General features: G+C 44.8%; 1 protein-coding gene across 2 annotated transcripts in view; it reads left to right on the forward strand.

The window, feature by feature from the left end:
* DOK2 (docking protein 2) overlaps positions 1 to 22356 on the forward strand; it is a 167909-nt gene that overhangs the window by 127039 nt on the left and 18514 nt on the right. The window contains exon 4 of one of the 2 annotated variants that reach the window (XM_085633856.1): positions 20716 to 20894. In XM_085633856.1, coding sequence (XP_085489982.1) covers positions 20716 to 20894 — 179 coding nt within the window. The remainder of the gene's footprint in view (positions 1 to 20715; positions 20895 to 22356) is intronic. The other variant, XM_085633857.1, reaches the window with a different exon arrangement.

Here is a 22356-nt window from a genome sequence, read left to right on the forward strand (position 1 = left end):
TATACATAGTGAGCAGTACAATTTTAATCATATACATAATAGCTTTAAAATAGTAGCCTATCCACCTCTTTGTAAAACACCCAAGCTCAGTCGATCAGAGGAAAACACAGCATGCACCTATTCTCACCCAGGCTTTTTGAGATTTTTACTGCACGTTGACAATGAAGGGAGTCCCTGTGAGCACTGCTTACTCAGTCAGATAAGTGACCATTTCTATGTATATTATCACTATATTTCAAGGAGTTAAGAATAACTACAGTTCAGACTATGTCTGAAGCTACCAAGAGGAGCCTTTTTAGGCCATGTGGGAAGTGTGGAAAAAGGAAACTGAACTTTGAAGACCCACATAAATCAATCAATCAAGCAGGGGGTTTTAGGCGAGCTACTCACCCGTGAGAGTCTCAAGGTGCTGGGGGAGGGGGTAAGCTCCGGCAGTCGAAGAGTCGGTTAGTTGAAGAGCCAGGTCTTGAGGGTCTTCCTGAAGATGTGCAGGGTGGGGGTGCGTCTGATGTCGATTGGGAGCTCGTTCCAGTTCTTGGCCACGATGTAGGAAAAGGATCTTCCACCCATTCTTGCTCTGCGGATGTGTGGGGTTTCAGCGAGCACGAGGTTGGCAGATCGTAGGTTCCTCTTGTGCTGTCTGACAATGGCGGCGAGGTGGCCATGTAGATGTTGAAGAGCATACGACTGAGAGACAATCTTTGGGGTACTCCGCAGTTGATCTCTGTGGGTTTGGAGAGGAATGGTGAGAGTCTGATTCTTTGGGTTCTGCCGGGGAGGAAGGAGCGGAACCTGTCGAGGGCGGACCCCTGTATGCCGGCTTTGTGGAGTCTGTCAGTGAGTGTGGGATGGGAGACGGTGTTGAAGGCAGCAGAGAGGTCAAGAAGGATCAGGGCTGCTGTTTGTCCTTGGTCAAGCAAGGTGTGGATGTTGTCTGTGGCGGCGCGTAGAACGGTCTCACTGCTCTGGTTGCTACGGAATCCGGATTGGGAGGTGTCGAGGATGGAGTTGTCTTCGATGAATTTCGTTAGTTGGAAGTTGAAGTCTCCTCTGTGACTTTGGCCGTGAAGGGGAGGAGGGAGATGGGTCAGTAGTTCTTGAGGTCCATGGGATCCACCCCCACTGACTGTAGATATTGTCTTTACCCAGCTTATAAGGATAGCATTTTTTGTTGAACATTCTCTAAAAAAACATTAAAGGATAGAGAGGCAAGAGTGTTATTATGACTGCAAAAGTCAAAATCTGAGGTGAAACTTCCACTTCCTCAACATTTCTCAAAAGTGTGCATTTCCACTCTGGGCATCCTTCAAGGGAAATATCTGAGGGAGAACCTTACAGGAAAGCCCTTAAAAGTCAGGAGAGATTACTTCTCCAGAATTGGTAGACAAAACTGACAAAAACAGTCAGAAACGCATCAAATAATAACATCAGCACCAAGTCCTAAAAGAAAGAAGGTAACTTCTGAACCATTCAGGCTTTCTACATCTTTACCAGGGACACAATCTGAAACTTTATCGCTGTTGACGGCAATGTCAACGAAGAGTGCAGCAAAAACAATATCTGTGAAAAAGTTATCATTAGTGAAGACGAGAACAGAGTCGATGACAGAATTGAGGACTGCACCATCCACAAGGTCATCAATGAAGATATAATTGACAACTGCCCTGGCGACGTAGTCTACAATGACGGTAATGCAGATGCCGTCAATAGAAACATCGTCAATGATGGAAGCATCATCGATGATACCATCGTCAACAAGAAAACCAGCAACTAAGATACCGTCAACAATGACTGCTCAAACCATTACTTCAGTTCGATATCGTCAATGATGGAAGCATCATCGATGTGGGCATCATCGATGATACCATCATTAATAAGTAAACCAGCAACTAAGATACCGTTAACAATGACTACTCAAACCATTACTTCAGTTTGATATTCCATGGCTATGACAATCACAACTTTTATGATCACAACACTGTTAACAAAGATCATAACAATAGCAAATAAAAACATACTAACCACTCCAAAGGAATCCAGAAAAACAGTAATTTCGGATGAAGGCATTTAAGGCACTCTTCCAGAACATATTCTTCTGACACAGCATCCCCTTATCCACCGAGACAATTGTTTGACACAGAAGAATCGGATGAAGAGGGTCCTTTTGGTTAAATTTATAGCCCAACTCAATTTAGCAAAATATCACGTATCTGTAGAAGAAAATGAGGCATAAGATCAAAGCGTTTTCACTTAAAGTAAAGGCAAACGCACCATTCAGTCTTTCGTACAACATGAGGAGAACGATGAAGGATGGCGATATGGAGTAGAGTCTTCAGAACAAGCTATCCAAGATCAACAGGAAGAGAATATGCAAATACCATTGTGCTTCGTTAAGGAACTATGCCTGGTGGTAACAGATTATTATAGATGCTTCCCACAAGCACAAGCTTCTTGTTCAAGGCGAAAACTGTCAATGCCAGAACTCAAGCCGGTTCCAAGCCTCAGGTGAGGCCTACTACACCTCCTTCTCCAGTACAGTTCTTTCAACCTGCTCAAGTATCTTTGCCTCAGTTGTCACCACCCCAGCCTCAATCCATTACACCACAATCACCAGAAAGAGTGATAATCAGGAAGAGGGACAGTTACCAAACACCCCTCAGTATTCAGGCCCTGAATGGGATCAGTATGTGGCTACCACCACGGATGACACCACTCTTCCAGGAGTGGATTCTCCAGCATATGGCATAGGTGGTTTTCATCACCTCATTGAACGGCCTTCAAAGAGGTTTGATTTACAGGAGACAGCAAAAAAATATGATTGCTTTCTATATTATTTCAAAGAACCTGCTAGAAAGACTGTCAAATCAACCCATATAATAGATCATATTTGGGAGGAAGTTCTTATGATTATGAAAACACTAGCTACAACTGTGGCTGTGATTCCACAATTGGCTAGAATATATAAAGCGCCAAATAATGCCCCAATATGTCTACTTTGTCACTCTTGAGCAGATTCTGTTGTTACACAGGCCGCTCCAAGACTGTCTAGAAATCCAACAGCACCATGTACTGCTCCTCCAGATAGAGAAGGTGGAAAGCTGAACAACATTGGAAAACGCTTTTCTGCCACTGCTGCCACCTCTATAAGAGCATTACATGCTCTGGCAATTCTAGCAAGATATGTTATGTTATGATATATTTATTTATTTATTTATTTGCGAGATTTATAGTGTGCACAGCTACCCCGAGGGGTTTCCCAGCGCAAGGTAGCAGCAGATAGGCATTCCCGGGACCGGACATTAAAAAAGCAGTTTTCAGGTTTTTACGAAAGGTGAATAGAGAGTTGCAGTCCCTGACATTGGCTGGCAGAGAGTTCCACACTTTAGGACCTCGATAAGCAAAAGAGCAGCCCTTCATGTGGGTGTGATGAAATCTAGATATAGAAACCAGCGCTTGGCTAGAAGATCTCAGTGTACGAGTTAGCGAGTAAGGAGTAACCAGCTCCTGTATGTATGGAGGTGCTAAGCCATGTTTGGCCTTAAATAGCACAGAGCCTTAAACTCAATACGCTTAGATACCCTGAGCCAGTGCAATTCCTGAAGCAGAGGAGTGACAGATGCTCTCCGAGATAAACAAAAGAGCAGCCAAGCCGCCACATTTTGAACCATCTGTAAACGTAGCATTGAGGTCTTAATAGCCCCCAAGTACAGCACATTGCCATAGTCCAGTCTGGATATTATCAAAGCCTGAATAACAGTTCTTTGAGCTGCTAGGGGAATTAACCACGGATTTTTTTTTAACCATTTGAGGGTTGAGAAGCAACCTGTTATCTGTGGTTTCAGTGAGAAATATTGATTTGTATAGAGCAGTAATCACCCAAGAGGGTATCCAGGCGCTTGAGCAGGTGTTTAGGTTTGTGGTCCCCAAGGTACATATATGAAGAAAGCAAACACAAGGAGATGATGGACGGAGTACTGAAGCTTTTCAGACACTCACCCCTAGTCACAGATTTGGATTCAATCCATCATGTTTCTTTAGCTCACTTCGTCACCCTTGTTCAGACCCGTCCATATGCAAATCAGTCTTGACCCTGATCCTCATGGGACAGTCCAGACCGAACTACCAAGCCACATCTTCTTTGAACCGTAAACAAGCATCCTGGGACCGATTTCAGGGTAACACCCCTCATCAGCCAGGCTAGCTTGAATCTAGTGGCAAAGTGAGCAAGGGACCAACGTCTGGGCATATCCTGCCAACTGCGAACACAGTAAACACCAGGAGATGAAGGATGGAGCCCTAGGTTGGCATATATTAAAAGAGGAGAAGGATCTGATGTGTTGAGGGAGGCTGTTCCATGTCTTTGGTGAAGGAGAATGAGTGAACTACAATTTTGCTTCTGTCGATGCGGGAAATGTGTTCGAGTGAGAGTTAGGTATAGCGTAGGTGCCTGGGGGGTTGGTGAAAGTGTACGCGGTTGTTCAGTTATTCTGGTCCTGTGCTTTGTATGTGTGCGTGAGAAGTTTGAATTGGCTTTGCTTGTGAATGGGTGGCCAGTGAACTTCCAGAGGTGCGGTGTGATGTGGGTGTGGCGTGAGAGGTCAAGTATGAGCTTTAGAAAAGTGTTCTGGATGGTCTGTAGTCTGTGTAGGAGTTGTTTGTGATTCTGGTGTAGAGAGTGTTGCCGTAGTTCAGCAAGCTGGTTATGAGGGCTTGCGTGTTGATCCATCTGGTGTTCTGAGGCAACCATTTGAAGATGTTTTGCAAAATGCATAGAATTTGGAAGCAGTAGGTGCATACTGCATTGACTTGAGCTGTCATGTTGAGATTGTTGTCTAAGATGATCCCTAGATTTCTTTCGGGGTCTGTGGGTGCTGGTCCTAACTCTGATGGCCACCAGGTGGAGTCCCATGGAGGTCTGTTGCCGAAGACCAGTACTTCCGTCTTGTCGGAGTGGCGTAGCAGACAGTTGGTTTTCATCCAGTCTGCTACAATGGTCATGCCGTTGGTGAAGTTGGTTCTAGCAGTGGTTGTTTTGGCCATCAGGGAGAGGATGAGTTGTGTGTTATCAGTGTAAGAGATGAAGGTGATGTCTTGTGATCGCATGATATTGGCGAGCGGTGTCTTTTATATGTTGAAAAGGGTAGGGCTGAGGAACTATCCCTGTGGAACTCTGCACCTCAATTTCTTGGTCTCTGATGTGAAGGGCAGCAGCCTGACCTTTGGGATCTTCCTGTGAGGAGTGAACAGATCCATCTGAGAGTGTATCCTTGTATTCCAATCTCATGGAGTCCTTTGATGAGGATGTTATGGGAGACAGTCTCGAAGGCCACAGAGAGGTCAATCAGGATGATGGCCACTGTTTCCCCTCATTCCAGGATGATTTGAATGTCATTGGTGGCCGCAATGAGTGCTGTTTCAGTGCTGTGATTCTTTCTGAATTCTGACTGAGGGTTGTTTACAAGATGGTGAAGTTCAGGGTGGGTTGTGAGTTGTGTGTTGATGGCCTTCTTAATCACTTTGGCTGGGTAGGGAAGCAGGGGGATGGGTCAGATGTTGCTCAGTTGATTTGGGTAGGCTGTGGGATTCTTGAGGAGGGTGTTGATTTCTGCAAATTTTCATTCATCCAGGAAAGTGGCGGATGTGATGGAGGTGTTGATGATGTGGGTCAGGGTGGTGCTGATTTTTGATGCTCCCAGGTTGTAGATGAGGTGGGGGCATGGGTCCGTGGAGGCCCCCGAGGGGATGGTCTGCTTGATTGCTTCTGTGTCGTTTCTGAAGAGGGTTGTCCATTCAGTCAGGTGGCCATCGTCGTTGGTGGTGGGTATGTTAGCAACAACTTTTCTGAGGTTGGGTCGGTGGGACAAGTTGCTGCAGATGTTTGTAATTTTGCTGTAGAAGAAGTTGGATTGGTCGTCACAGAGTTGTTGGGAGGCTGCGATGTTGGTGTCAGTGGCTGAGGGTGAAATCCTTAACGATTGAGAAGATCTCCTTGCAGTTGTTGGAGCTTCCTTTTATGTGGTCCACTAGTGCTTTTTTCTTGGTGTCTCTTATTTGCTAGTGAAAGCATCTGAGTGCTGCCCTGTAGGTAGTTCTCTTGGTGGTGTTACGGCTGACTGTCCAGTTCCCTTCTAGCTGTTTACAGTTATGTTATGTTATGTGTAGGGTATTTGTAGAGCGCACGGCTACTCCTGGGAGTGTCCCGGCGCTAACTGTGCCCTATTTGACAGAACAGTTAGAGTGCAACTGCGAGTGCCACATCTATTGTTGAAAAAGCCAAGTTTTTAGCTTTCTCCTAAAGCTCAAAATATCCCACACCTCTCTCAGGGGAGGTGGTTAGCTGTTCCATAGTCTGGCAACGGCCACCTGGAACGAGCGTCCGCCCAAACGTGAACATGTGATCTTTGGCACGCTCATCAGCCTTTGAGTTGAGGACCGCAGGGTCCTCGTTGGGACATAGGGCTGGATTCTACTCCTGATTTAGGGGGCCCCAATATTGTGAAAGGCCTTGAAGGCCAGCACCAAGGCCTTAAAATGCACCCTTTTGCGCACCGAAAGCCAGTGCAGGGACACAACAGAGGCGTCATGTGAGTCCTAAAATTGACCATCAGGATGGCCCTAGCGGCTGCGTTTTGGACTACCTGTAGGCGGCTCAGTAGGTAGTCTGAGAGACCTAAGTCCAAAATATTGACGTAGTCCAGCCTGGACGTTATCAGCGCCTGGACCACGGTTTTTCTATGCGGAACTGGAAGTAGGGGGAGGAAGTTCCTCATCATCTTCAGCAGTCCGAAACAGGTACCGGCTACAGCTTGGACTTGGGACTTCATGGACATGTCTGCATCCAGTTTTACCCCTAGATTTTTTACAGTGGTAACTGGGTTGACTGGGGGGGACATATCCTGGGGCCACCAATTGCCCCATTCCTCATCAGGACAGTGGCCGAAAAAGATGATTTCGGACTTATCGGAATTGCACCGCAGCTGGTTTTGCCTGAACCAGGAGAACACCTTGGAGAGGCAGTTGTTAATTTCATCTCCACTCCATGCAGCGTTTTTCTCGCAGGAAAACAACAGCTGCATATCATCAGCGTAGGATATCATTTTTGCGCCGTGTTGCTCTGCCAGGAGTGCCAGGAGAGCCATGTACAGATTGAACAGAGTAGGGCTCAGAACAGAGCCTGTGGCACTTCAACCCTCAAAGGGGTGAGGCGAAAGGCGGGGACCATACTGTTTGCTGGCTGTTTTCCAGAAAAGATGTAAACCACCTGAGGACCGTGCCTCCGATACCACAGTCTTGGAGTCTGTGAAGGAGAGCATCGTGGGAGACGGTATCAAAGGCCGCCGAGAGGTCCAGCAGTATCAGTACCGCCTTTCCCCCTCTGTCAACCGTGGTTTTAATGGTGTCTGAAACCTCCAGCAACGCTGTTTCTGTGCTATAATTTGCTCTGAACCCTGATTGACTAGGGTGAAGTGCATGGATTGCCTCAACAAAGTCAGTAGTCACAGTATTCACATACTTCTCAAAGGCCTTGGAGAGGTATGGCAGCGGTGATATTGGCCTGTAATTGCTGGCTATCGAGGGATCTGCCGTTGGCTTTTTTAAGAGTGGAAGAATTCGCCCGTGTTTCCAGCTCTCAGGCACCACTCCCTCAGACATAGAGAGGTTCAGGATCCGATTGGCTGCTGGGTTGACTACTACAGCAATGGAGGCCAGGACCTTGGATTTGGCAAGGATTTGAGGGAGAACCAGATTTTAGTGCTTGCATTATTTTGAGTGACGTATTCAGCGGTATAGGTGGAACTCCAGAAGAGTCTCTTCCAATTTCTGGGGAACCGGAGGGGGCAGGATTAAGCTGCCCTCACTGGCTTGGGGTACAGCCCCAAAAATAGTCCTGGATATTTTTAATTTTGGTGTCTCAAGGGTCTTCCGTGTACCAGCTGGCCTGCTTGTATGATCTACTGAAAGATTCCAAACCTGGAGAACTTCAGTTACAGGTAAGTAACTTTTTTCTTCCTGCTGAAGAAACATATTCCCGGGCAAGGTGGTGACAAGTAGCTTTCTTACAGAGACACATGCCGGCCAAGGCCGGTAACGCAGCATCTGAAGGGGGAGAATGATATATTGCCTTTGACCCCTGCTGGTGTGTGCTACTCTTGCTAATGAAATAACAGTCCCTAAGAGGAAGAGATGAGCATTCCTCTAATGGTGGCACCTGGTGGCCATGGCTGGGAATGCTAGGATGAAGCTTAGTTTTGTAACACACAAGCTTAGTTAGAGATAATTCTACTGTCTGCGTATTTAACCACTGATAGTCCAGATCACTGGAATTATCTAGCAATGGAGGATCGTATTATACAGTTTTATACTAAAACTACACATATTCTTATTCAGGATGTTATTCTGCAACAATAATTGATGTTCTCTTGCATGGAAGCACAAGAATACAGTTTTATTAGCATTGTTCTTTTTGATTCCAGGAGTGCAATTGTTTGTGTAAAATATATACAATATGGTAACTAGCTGAAAATGAATCACCATGAGTAACCTAAAAGGGGATCAACTTCTATCCTGCAAATACCAGTTATATTTTTTTTTAAAAATGTCAGTTTCATTTTACATTCTGGTAATACCATGTGGCATGTGGAAGCAACTCTTTCCATTAATAAACAGCACTGCAGACCACTGCTGTACTTATTTATAACGTATACTTATCACAAGGAGGCACTTTAAGGTTCAAAATTTAACACATGCAAAGAGATAGAACATGCTTGAAATTGTTATAAATTCTATCTGTCAACATTAAGATAAACTACTTCTTTAAGAACAGTGTCTGTGAAACATGTGAGGCTTTCATCCCATTGTCAGTGACGGAAACGTGGATTTAAATGACTAGTGAAACAAAAGAATTTCATGACAATGAACGTATCATTCTTTCCGCCATGCTTCTAATACCCTTATGCAAGGCGATTCTTTCTAATTGTGGATATATTCTAATACTGGTTCATCAATGGGAATGATTAACATGACTTGATCAAAATTGTCATCTCTTTAAATAACATCATATGACAGTCATCAGTTGAAAAGTGATCATTTACCTTTATAAAGTTTTAGTGCAGTGCTGCAATGCACATGTAGTATAGTTCATAAATGTTGCTCTGTTGACGGTATAAATGTTTTCTGTTGAAATATGAAAATGATGTAAGGAGATTTTGGATGTGCTCAATGCAGCAAATCCATATTTCTGCGTAAAATGCTCCCATGGCAAAATCACATCATTTCAGAGGTCCTTTAGGTAGTGCTCTTTTCCACATTAGGAGTGGGCAATGGTACCCACTTCATATGTCTAATATTGCCTTATAGCCCACTGTAGCGGGCTATACTGGCGATTAAAGGCCTGCTTCAGCGTTAAAGGCCAGAGCCGGAGGCGAGGGCCTTTAACAAGGGAGCGGGACGTTACTGCCGGTATAGCCCAGCTAAGGAGGGCTATGAGGCTATTAGGACATTCTACAACTAGAGGGCAGAATATTCTAACAAATAAAACAAAGGCCCACATAGCCCGAGGGGACTGAAATCTCCTCAGGCCTCGTGAGGCATTTGTTCACAGCAATTGCGGTGAACGACAACATTAGAATGTTGGAGCACCGGGCTTTTACCGGCCATTAGAAGCTCGGAGCACTCCATTGTTTTCAACGGCTCTCCCAACATTCCAATGTTTTAATAAGATGCTTTCTAAGGTATTACCTGTTTCCACATACAAAGACAATGGTATTCCAAGGGTCCACATAGCCAATAACATATATTTTGAGCTTCCATAAACATGATTGCATGCATAGCCAATTTCACCAATTTCACAGCCAACACATGTAAAAGGAAGACCCCGAACCATCTAACTACTAGGCCGCAGCAAGGCTGTTTCCTATCCAACTGCATATGACGGTGGGATTGTGGGTTGATCTGGCTGTCAGAGGTTTATCCCTTATCCTGGGGCAATGGAGTGGCACAGCCACTGGACTGCTCTTGCGGAGCAGCAGCATAGTGTAACTATTCTGTCCTGATTTCTACATGAAAACGCCAGACAAGCCGGGTCTGTGTCCACTGCAGAGCCATATGCAAGTTCCCCATCCTGATCCACAAATCCATTGATGGACCGTATACACCAACCTAGTGCAGTAGATCTCATTGTACACATCATTGTGTTCCATCTGTCATCACTTTGTAATGATGCTAGAACTGTGTGCTTTATCCCCATTGTCCTTGTTGACAGTTACCCTTGAGTGTCATCTGTTGCAGGGAAAACCCCAACAGTCGAAGCCCTACCCCACTTGGACTACAAAATGACCTGAATCCCTTTGGGCTCTATTTAAGTGTTATTGTATGTATCCCATGCACAGGCCCACATTATAAGTCTCCTTACTTCTTGACCATGGTGTATGTCTTCCACAGTCTGCCTTTACTTTATAGTATATTTTATGAGCCATTTGTGGCATTTCTATTAAAGATGCTTCCAAATGAATAATTACAATCAAGGTTACTCCTTTTCAGGTGCAGGGCATCAGGTGCCCCTCAGTGACTTGTGCTGCTTATCGACAATGAAGATCATGGCCCCTCGAGGGCGGTGGTCTGGTCGACTAGTGATAGGTCAGGGGGGACTAAACATTGCAGGAATTGAGCCCTGAACCCTGGCTATTGAACTCACCTGCTATACCTGCGCTGCTGTCCTGGGTGCACCAGCTCAATCTCGCCTTTCCTCCCGCTGCCGCACCGCAAACCACCGCGGCCGCAGTGTGGAGGAACTACACTTCCCAGCTTCCCTAGCGCGCTGGGAACGGAACCCGGAAGCCTCATCCTCGCGCCTGGAGGCGGTATAAATCGCTGCCTCTCTCCCGCGTCGCGGGACAGCGCGCGGGCAGCGCCGGGCTAAGCCCGGGCAAAGGGCGGGCCGTCTGTGGCCGTCTGTGGCCGTCTGTGGCCGTCTGTGGCCGTCCGGGGTCGAAGGAGGTCGGGTCGGGCCACCCCCCCTGGACCGAACGAGGTGTGGGTCTAGCTGCTAGAGAACCCTACTTTTGTGAGTATACTATAACCTGTGCCTGGGAATTATCCAGTGTTGTGTAGCATTCCTAGATATACATTGAAAATGGGGAAAAGACCACCACCTGTGCCTAAATCTAATCGCAAGCAGCCAACTTCATCACTTACTGCTACTACCCCCACCCCATTGCCCAGCTTGACCGCCATTGATAAAATGCTCCAGAAGACAATTGGCGTCGTGGCTTCTGCAATTCAAAATACCGAAAGACGTCTCTCGCTCCCATCGAGCTTGCCACCACTTTTGCAGCAGGATAACTCACTGGACTCCCTGCTTGCTACATCGCATATAACATCCTACGCGGGGTTACCAGGTACAGACTCTAATAAGAACTGCATAATTGTGGACACAGTATCCCCTAATCATTGCTTGATGGATAATAGACATTCGCTAACCCCGACTATGTTAAGATCAAGTGCTAACAGGAGCACTGACTCTATTCCACCCCCAGTTAACGAACAGGTACATTCGGAAGGAATAGAATTATGTTCAGATACCGATGTGTCGATTATAGACAGGGAGAAAAGTGATAGCATACCAACACGAACTAGGGGACAGAAGGCAAGAAAACAAAAAGCAAAGCGAAAAGGGAAACAAATAGAGCCAGTAGTAAATAAACGTAGAGACAATGGTGGGTGCCATCAATCGCGGAGGCCACCTACTTTTGTAGAGCAAGATGATAGTAATAGCGAAGTCTATCTTAGCAAGAAGGATGAACAAACCACAGTAACCAATGTAATGCTGGGGAACGAAGGATTCTGGGGGAGAATGGAGACCCTGATAACTACCCTCCTAGGACCAATTAATCAACAAGTCCTTAATATTGACAAGAGGTTGAGGGCATTAGATGATCATGTGTTAAAACTAGGCACAGGGCGTAACCCTACAACCACATTACACCCTGGGATAAGTAACACCAACACAGATAAATCGCAATATACTAAGGTCAACAAGAAAAGTATAGCGCACATTAATGCCTCTCCTTTAACACCCAAACCTAGCACAAGTAAAGACCTATTAAACACGGAATTTCCATCTAAACAGGCATTTAACATCAAAACAACTAAGGCAATTAGTTCTGGAGGAGTGGATCAAACCACTGTTAGAAGTAACAGGGCACCAACAATGACACAAGTGAATGATGTTGACCAAGACCCCCCGATTGCCAAGCCGGATATAATTGAAGTAATTAATACGAGACAGATTCCGGCTCGCATTAGTTTACCCCCAGAGTGTGGAGCATATGTCTTGGTCATAGCCAATGTCCCAAAACTGAGGGAAAACCTAGAGGAAAACCATACAAGTTTAAGAAACAGAACCCTTCATTGGCTCTCTGCAAATTGTAATTTTCCAATGGAAGGAGCAGGGGAGATTATCCACACTCAAAGAGTAGGGTGGGTGGGCCCACTGAGAAAAAAGTTTGAAGGGGATTGTATAATCATAGACTTTAGATCCCCACAATGGGTACAATTCACTCTTTCAAAAGCCCCATTGCCCTCACCCTGGGAATTCAATACCACTCTGCTTCCTCTTGGGTATTTTTACAGACATTTAATTGATTTTAATTCTAATCCTGGGTCTAACTTTCTAGCAGACCAACTCGGCACGAATCACAACATTATGAATGGCTATGGACACCCTCACCAGGATTTTAATTGTAACCCTAGGAATGGTCGTTCAATAGGCCATCGGATTATACCTCCATCGCATCACTTGTCATATTTACCTCTCCCCACTCCCTCTTATTTCAATCCAAGGGAGAGATCATATGAAAGGCTCAAGCAAAATCTTAATATGCCCCAGAATGAGCCAAGGTATATATATATAATATACCAACGCATAATCGATTTGAATATGCTCTTTCCAACTTGGAATGTCAGGATTGACTGGGGAAAGAGATAGAGAGAGTGAAGACGTATCTATCATCACCGGGGAAAATCCTCATTACATACAAATCAATAAAACTGAGATAATGGCACCATATGTTGCTCCGGTTATATCCCCAGCCACACATGAGCACATAATTACCCTACCAACTCAACTTAAGCAGCTTAGTGGGTATAATACCTCTCGTGCTCCAAGACGCTCTAAACTGTCAATTCTTAGCTGGAATGTCGCTGGGCTGGAACCAAGATTACTTGACCCTCAATGGGTCAAGCTATTGGATGATAAAGATATTGTTATGTTCCAGGAGACATGGGCTGTTAGCAATTTATTTATTGAGGGTTACCACTGCTTCAGTGTAACTTCAAGTAAGCCTATTTTTGGCCGTGCAGTGGGAGGATTATTTATAGGTATTAGCACATTGATGGGAGGAACTATCAAAGATTTATCAGAAGGGAATCCGAATATCCAGGCTCTTGAGTTGAACCAAAAATCCAGGATTTATATAATTAATTTTTATAACAATGATTTTCATTCTACACCCAATATGAACTATATAGCACTCTCTAAGACCCTACGGAAATTGGAAACAAATCTGGAATCAGAGGAGGAGATAGGGATTTTAATCGGGGGGGACTTCAATGCTAAATTTACAAAGAAATGTTGGGCTAAGGACATTAATAATATTATAGACCAAGCTGAAAAAAGGGGGTTTGAACTGGCAAACATACTAAGTGAGCACACCCTTAGTAATGCTATGGAAGTGTGTCAATCACCTGGTATGGATTATGTCCCTACGTTCAGGGGGAGAGATTGTTGCTCAACTATTGACGTTATTTTTATGTCCCCCTATTTAGTGGATCGCGTGCTGGAATCCAAGGTAATAAAGACATAATTCAGCGATCATAATCCCCTCACAATCACTCTGCATTTAGGCTCCGGCCCTGTACATGCGAAATTTAATGGCGCAAGAGACATCACACCATCTGGTGATGGCCTGCGGCTAAAATGGAGGGGAATTGATAGCGGAGCTATTTTAGGAAGTGTGCGGAATGACCATCCTGAACTAATTAATTCTTGTTTACTCTCAAATGGAAATAACCATAGAATAATCACTGATTTTGGCAAACTGTGTCTAGTAATTAAAAAATTGTTGTCAGTTCCATTGCCAAAGATAGTGAAAGAACCAAGATGGTTTGATTCCACCTGTTCCATGGCAAATAGGGAACTACGTAAGGCACTGTCTTCTTAACCAAGGTGCACACTAGAGGTACAGTTGGCCAGGAAAAATTATAAATTAAAAACAACTGAAAGGAAGGCCGCACTGTTGACAGAACAGTGGGAAACGCTGGTTGAAAGCGCTAATTTGAAGAGCAGCGGCCCCTTCTGGTCAGCTGTCAGGAAGATGCGAGACATGGGGAAACATTTATCCCCAATCAGCTGTAACATAACTAGCAGTAGTTGGGAGGCCCATTTCTCTAAAATATATGCCACTCCTTCCGAAGAAGTAACTATTTCTACTTCGGAGCAGTCATGCAGCCTCGAGATTGACCTCTTTGAGGTAGTCACAGCTATTAAAGAGAGCCTTGGTAACAAGGCCCCCGGTCCCGATGGACTCCCTATAGATATTATTAAGCATAACACGGACTTATGGGCTCCAATTCTCCTTAATGTTTTTAACAGCTTGCCAATGGTGCCTATGCCTGAAACTTGGGCCACTAGTACCATAGTTCCCATTTTTAAAAAGGGCGATAGGTCAGATCCAGCTAACTATCGCCCAATCTCGCTCTTGGATAATACTTTAAAAATCCTTGGACGAGTTATTTATAATAGGATGATAGAGTGGACTGAAGACACAGACCTACCGGACTCATGCCAGATGGGATTTGGGAGCGGCGTGGGCACAGTGGAGCAATGTTTAAACTTAAAATTGATTGTTGATAAGTATAATGTTGCTCGATCAAGCCCAATCTATCTCGCATTCATGGACCTCTCATCCGCTTTTGACCTAGTTAATAGATCCAAATTATGGGTTATGCTTTCTAACTATGGTCTGGATGAAGCTCTTGTAAACTTTCTGGCTTACCTTCACACTGACCTCAAAGCACAAGTTAGGATCGGGTCCGGTGGAGATGTATCTGGACCCATAAAAATAGGCAGGGGGGTTAGGCAGGGGTGCGTTTTAGCACCCCTGCTATTTATTATTTATATTAACGGTCTTGCCAAAGCCTTGAAACAAGTGACGAGAGATGTTCCAATTATTCAGGGGAACCCATTACCAGTTTTATTATACGCAGACGATGCGGTCCTTATGGGCCGCACCCCTAATGCTCTTCGTTTGCTTGTTGGAACTTTTGTCCAACATATGGAGACATTAGACCTGCGTGTAAATTTAAAAAAATCTTTTATTATGTCTTGTGGACCTGGGAAAAGGAAGCTTAATATTATAAATGTAGGCTCGGATAAACTAGAATCCGTAACCTCTTTTCCGTACTTAGGGTTGGTTTTCGCTGCGAATGGCTCATGGAGTGGGCATTCTGCCCACGCCATGGGTAAGTTCTCGAAAGCCACCAATTCTATATTGAGCCTCCCACGCCCGAAGAGAATAGGTGCCACTAGAGCCATCTTAAATTTTTTTAAATTACAGTGCATTCCTGTAGCCACGTATGGGGCTGAGGTCTGGGGTTCGGGGAGAAATCCAGGGATCCAGCGTGAGGAAAATCATTTTTGCAGGAAAATATTGGGTGCACCTTTCTCCGCTTCTGAATTCATCTGTCATAAAGAATTAAATCTCCCCTATGTTTGTGACTTCATTAGAGCTAGACCAGCCCTATTCTGGATTAGGATTTGGATAAATAATTCAGCGAGCTTAACAAAAAATATCATAAAAGATTGCCTAAAGTGTGACCACGGCCTGCTAATACCTTGGTTAGCTGAATTTTTTAATACATTGCGCGCCGTGGATAAAGGCGACCTTTTCTCCGAACCAACCAGAATTGAGCCGAAAGATAAGGTTGTGGTTAAACAAGCACTTTATGCACTTTTTAACTTAGAAAGAATGGGGAGGGAGTCACTCAAATCTTCTGTTGTCACATACATGGGGAATGATTTGTGTAGGTATCCACTACCACTCTACCTCACTCTCCCCATGTCTAACTGGGAACGATCCTTGCTCTTTCGTTTAAGGGCAGGTTCTGTAAAATTCTTGCTGGCCTTCCCTCTGGGTTATCATCATACAGTAGAATATAACCCATGCCCATGTGATGGCATTAGTAAACAGAATGATATCCACTTCCTATTCTTTTGTAAATTTTATTTAAAATATATTAACTGGTTTTTAACTCCTTATTTGAGAAAATTAAGACCCCTTCCCTTGGGGGAATCTTGCTCATTATTATTCTCCCTGGATACAGACGAATTAATCTTTCGCACTAGCACTTTTCTGAGATTAATAGTACGTGCACGCAAAATGATGGAAAATCCCTGAAAATTGTCTTATGAGAGTTGCATTTTTGAAAATGAATTGTTTTCATTGTGGTGTTTTTATGGATTGTATTATTGTGTAAATGAATTGTTTTTGCTGTACTTTTATGGATTTTATGAAACCCGAATAAAGGTCTTTTGAATTGAATTGAATTGAATTGAATTGATAGGTCAGATTGTGGTCCTTCTCAAGCCTTGACTCAAGGAAGCATCTGTGCTCATGACCACACATGCCCACCTCCAAACCCACTGGGCAAACAAGGCGTCATGACTTAATTTTGATCATTAGACTCTGTGGTCATGAAGGACTTCAGAGTTGCAGAACCAGCTTTGATTCCTCCTTTCTGGGAAGGGGTGGAACTAAGTTCAACTAGAACTTATCACTTGAGCTGCTTGGAAGTAGGTCACAGACTATTTTGGTGTTCAATATGTTCACAGACACATTCTGGGAGGCTAACGTGGGGATCAGACTGGCTGGTACCTCTCAGTGCAAGGAAGATGTGTCACTTGCATAGAGTAGGCCAGCACCCTAGGTTGACATCTAGTTACAGGTGGACAGGACCCCATATTTCTAGTATTGGACTTCCCTCAAATCTTTGTCAGATGCGGCAGTCCAACAGGGTTAATTGTAGTCACTGATGACTACAAGTCAAAGAGCACATTAATGTGTGGACTTAAAACCCAGACAAGGAACAGGGTGGCCTGGTGACATGGAGCTGGGTAGTAAACCCAGGGCCATGAGCCTGATTGTCTCCTACATTTGGAGCTCTTACCAACCCTCGATGTTGACCCCAAACATCAAGCTTGTCCTCTTGTGTTATTTTCTAAGCATAGTCATGTCAAATCCAAAATATCTGTACGCCTTGGAAAGAGGGGGGGTTCAGCTTAAACGCAGAGGTACCGTGCACCACAGGGACCACATTATGTTCCTTTTGAGTTGCAATTTGTAGCTCTTCACTGACACTTGGTGCATGTGTGGCCTAACCTAACACCTAGCAGTAACATGTGGGAATTAAAAGATCCTTATGATGCACACTGGGAGCTGCAGGCACCGAATATGTTGTTGCGCAAGCTGTAGTCTTATTTAGACATTAACATCTTTATTAAGAGACTTTTCCTGGACCTTTATTATCCTGATACAGCATCACTGTGCATTGCCCCTCAGTCCAAATCTGACTGTAGTAATGTTGAAGGGAAAACATGTCAGGAAATTTAGTTCTGTGTCAATTTTTTCAAACTGCACCAGCACAGACATACCTGGAAATTAATAAGAGGTTTGCCATTATTACTCCACAACTCCTGCGAAATTCCACACAAAAGATATGGCCTCTGGCAGCCTTTTGCCATCAGGGGAGTTTTGCGAGGATACCAACAGAAAAACTAAGTCTGACTGTCAGTCCTTAAAACTGTAAGAAACTTAGAAACATGCCATTTAGTGTCGACTGGTGATTCTAATACCGGACCAGCTGTTTCTAGCATATTTTCAGACATGTTTGGCGTTGAGTCTATAGTTCTAAATCACTGAATACTTATTACTAGGCAAAACCAAAGGGGATGATGGACGGAGTGTAGAACATTGCAAGCACTCACCCCCAGTCAACTGATCTGGGTTTAATCCATCATCATTCTTTAGCTCACTCCGCCACCCCAGTTTAGACATGGCTATATACAAATCAGTCTGACCCTGTGCCTCATGGGAACAGTCCAGCCCGAACTGCCAAGCCATATCTTCCCTGGACCGGAAACAAGCACCCTGGGACCGGTTACTGGCTAATCAGCCGTCATCAGCCAGGCTAGCTTGAATACAGTGGCAAAGTGAGCAAGGGACCCACGTCTGGGCATACCCTGCCAACTTAGGGCGAACAAAGCAAAACCAAAGAGGATGATGGACGGAGTGTTGAACATTGCAAGCACTCACCCCCAATCAACTGATCTGGGTTTAATCCATCATCATTCTCTAGCTCACTCCGCCACCCCAGGTCAGACATGGCCATATGCAAATCAGTCTAACCCTGTGCCTCATGGGAACAGTCCAGCCCGAACTGCCAAGCTATGTCTTCCCTGGACCGGAAACACGCATCCTGGGACAAGTTTCTGGCTAATCAGCCGTCACCAGCCAGGCTAGCTTGAATCCAGTGGCAAAGTGAGCAAGGGACCCATGTCTGGGCATACCCTGCCAACTTAGGGCGAACAAAGCAAAACCAAAGGGGATGATGGACGGAGTGTTGAACATTGCAAGCACTCACCCCCTGTCAACTGATCTGGGTTTAATCCATCATCATTCTTTAGCTCACTCTGCCACCCCAGTTCAGACATGACCATATGCAAATCAGTCTGACCTGTGCCTCATGGGAACAGTGCAGCCCGAACTGCCAAGCCATGTCTTCCCTGGACCGGAAACAATCATCCTGGGACCGGTTTCTGGCTAATCAGCCATCATCAGCCAGGCTAGCTTGAATCCAGTGGCAAAGTGAGTAAGGGACCCACGTCTGGGCATACCCTGCCAACTTAGGCCGAACAAAGCAAAAACAAAGGGGATGATGAGTGTTGAACATTGCAAGCATTCACCCCCAGTCAACTGATCTGGGTTTAATCCATCATCATTCTTTAGCTCACTTCGCCACCTATTACTAGGGTCAATGATATCCCACCACTTAGTTTTATGTCTACCACCACACCCCGCTACTCACAGCTAGAGTTTCTGTCTCCTAATCTTTCCTTCCCATAACTAACATCCCACTGCAGCATTCAGAGGTGGGTGGTAGGGTGGCATCTGCTAACAATTGGTGTGTGCCCCGTTAGTCTACCTTTCAGTTCTGCACCTTATTTACTTCTATGCGAAATGATGTCTTTCTGATATTGGAGCTTCAGCCTGGCCACCGTTGGAAGTATCCTACCAGTGGGCCAGCTCCCACAGAACCATTGAGTCCATGCTGTTAGAAAGTCACCCAACACGTTTCTTTTCCTGCCCGGCTCTGCCCGGCACTTCATGATAGTCTTGGCAGCTAAAACAGGCCATGGATCCCATCTGCTGAAAGAAAAAGGCTCCTAGGGGGTTAGTGACATTGATATTACATTTTATTTTATAACACACTCATGGTTTGTGTTTGGAAAAATTAAAAAACAAATGCCAATCAGTCTGCTGTGCAGCTTTGGCATGGTGGGTCAGTCAGCATTGAGCACTGATGCAGAAGTGCTCCTTCCTTGTTCACAATAGAAGGTCTGGTAAAAAATCCCAAACCGTACAGCAGAGAACTGTAACTATGCCGAAAGGTTCACGAAACGGCCGGCGAACTTGGTTCCTCCGCTGCCGCAGCACCATGTGACTGCCGGGACCCACCTTCCCAGCCTTATTGAGGGCCCTAATCTCCTAAATACTCTCCCCAGAACTTGTGTTACAACATCTTACAACTCCCACTGTATAAATAGTTCCCCAACTTTCCTATACTCCCCCATCATCTATGGCATTTCAATGTCCAATTCTGCTCCTTCCATTTATTCTGTCTCAATCTCATTATCCTGTCTCCTAATCTGTATGGTATGGCCTGTGCCTAATAAATCTGTGTTTCTTTATCTGGTATTTCAGTCTTGTAATTCCACACCTATATATTTATGAACACATTCTCCTAAGCCTACCCCCTCTAATCTAGTATCTCAATGTCCTAATCTTGTCCTTCCATATGTAATCTCTCAATCTCCTACACCTGCCCCTCCATTCCTATTATCTCATTCACCTAACCCGACCTCTCTGTCTCAGTGCCCTAAACTTGCCCCCCATAAATACAATCTGAATCTGTTAACTCTGCCTTTCCATTCTAATTCTGGTCCTTCTGTTGTTCAGGCATATTTATCATTTTTGCGTTGCTCTTGTGCCACGCAAGGGGGCACAAGGGTGACACAGATACAAAGTCAGATTAATTAAGCCACGCAAGGCTACCTTGTGTGGCCCGGAGTGACTTGACAACTGTAGATTAACGCAGCACAGTGCAAATTGCTGCGTTGCATTACTCTGCCCCAGGGAGGCGTTCCACTGGTGTGGCGTGCGTGTTACCACGCATCTACCCATGGATTTTGCCACATTTCCAGATTTAGCATTGCTGGTAGCCCCTGCGTGCCTTAATCTCTGATCCTGTCCCACCATGCCTTATATCTCTGTTTTACTAATATGAGTTCTAAAGCCTGACATTTCTAGTATTCCCAATCATTCACACACGTGTTACTAACTGAAAGATCCTGGTGATAGTTTGGTTAATTTTTTCTTCCAGCAGACCTGAAAAAGTTTGAGGTGACTGTAAGAAGCACGGAGGCCTCTGAGAGGTGCCACCTTAAGGGCGCCTACATGCTAAAGGCACAGAAGGACGCCTTGGACTTGTGGCACCAGGAGACGGGAAAAACCCTGTACAGCTGGCCCTACAAGTTTCTGCGAAGGTTTGGCCGTGACAAGGTAATGATCCCCAAGTCTGTATGTGTGTTGCATCCTTGTTTCACTATCAACACAAAGGGACTGTCCTATAACCACTTGTAACCTGGGGCAGTAAATCTACTCTCACTACAGTGGTTCTATGCAGTATGTATTTGAATATGCAATATATTGATGTGCCAATTAATGACCAACACAGAAAAACTCTTCAGGCAAGACTCACAAAGGGCCTCCACACTCTTTTCGGAGGCCACACAGTCGTGGCGTGACCTCTGCAGTGCGACATCTCATTGCGGAAGTCCATCCATGACTGCAGGGCCTCCACCATGGGTGCGGAGCCCCTTGGTGAATCGGGCCCTTCGCCTCTGTATATAGCTACCTACCATACAAATAATCTACACAATGAAATTCAACATTGCAGTATTTAATACCTTTAAATAGTCATATGCCAAAGGCAAAAATGCGTTGTGCTCAAGTGCTTACCCAGTGCAATAGAAAATAAAAGAAAAAAAGTGTGTATCTACAGATCATAACGTTAGATTTCTTGCAAACACAAAAAAATGTTGGTACAGGATTAATCCAGTATACCTCAGCAATACCTTGCCTGCCATTCTTAACTAAGCCCCCATAGACTTCATTTAGGGGTCGCAGCTGCGACCCCTGGCTTGCCCCTTGCTACCCCTGGCACTGCTCTTCCTAATGGACGCTGGTTGGAGCTCCACTTGCCTGGTCTCTGTCAATTTTTTATTATACAAATAGTGAATAATATTATTCACTTTTAATGTAATAAAAAATGGAGTACATTAGCTGGAATATGACCCCATCTGGAAGCTAAGGTAAGTAAATGTATGTTGTATGCATGCTTGCAAGAGAGATTGTGTTTATGTGCACAAGAGTGTGTGAATGTGTAGGTATGAGTAAGCATATGTGTGTGAGTCAAAGTAAAGGTCATCGGCATGCAATGTCACTTCTGCTACCCCTGGCATTTTAGTGAATTGACGTCCATGCAGCCCCCAGTCACAAGTTGACTGCCTTCCTTCTCCCTCCTGCAGTTGTGCTTTCTGATTTCAGTCAAAGCAGACAAGCAGCTGCGAGCCCTGTCAGCCTGTCCTCTTTAGGAAGTAGCACCAATGGGCAATGATGGACGGCGGTTCAAACTGAAATAGTTTATTGGGTCATCATCAGGACGGTGAAATTGTGGTATAAGCAGATTTGTGCGAATGAAAAATAAAAGTCATTTGGGCCTTTGGGACAGAAGTCTTTGCGGAATTGTATCGCCTAAATTCGTTGTTGCTTACAACTTAAAGAGGGATAATTTGGTCTCTGGCTTCTGAAGGAATTCATAAAAAATAGAAAATGTATTACGATTATTTTGCTACTCTAATAAGTGCTATGCAAGAGCATGTAGAAATTTTCTGAAACAATAAAGGGGCATATTATCAAGCATGGAGTTAAAAGTATCGCCGCTTTAGCGGCAGAAAAATGC

The sequence above is a fragment of the Triturus cristatus genome, chromosome 11, assembly GCF_964204655.1.
Source record: "Triturus cristatus chromosome 11, aTriCri1.1, whole genome shotgun sequence".
NCBI lineage: Eukaryota > Metazoa > Chordata > Amphibia > Caudata > Salamandridae > Triturus > Triturus cristatus.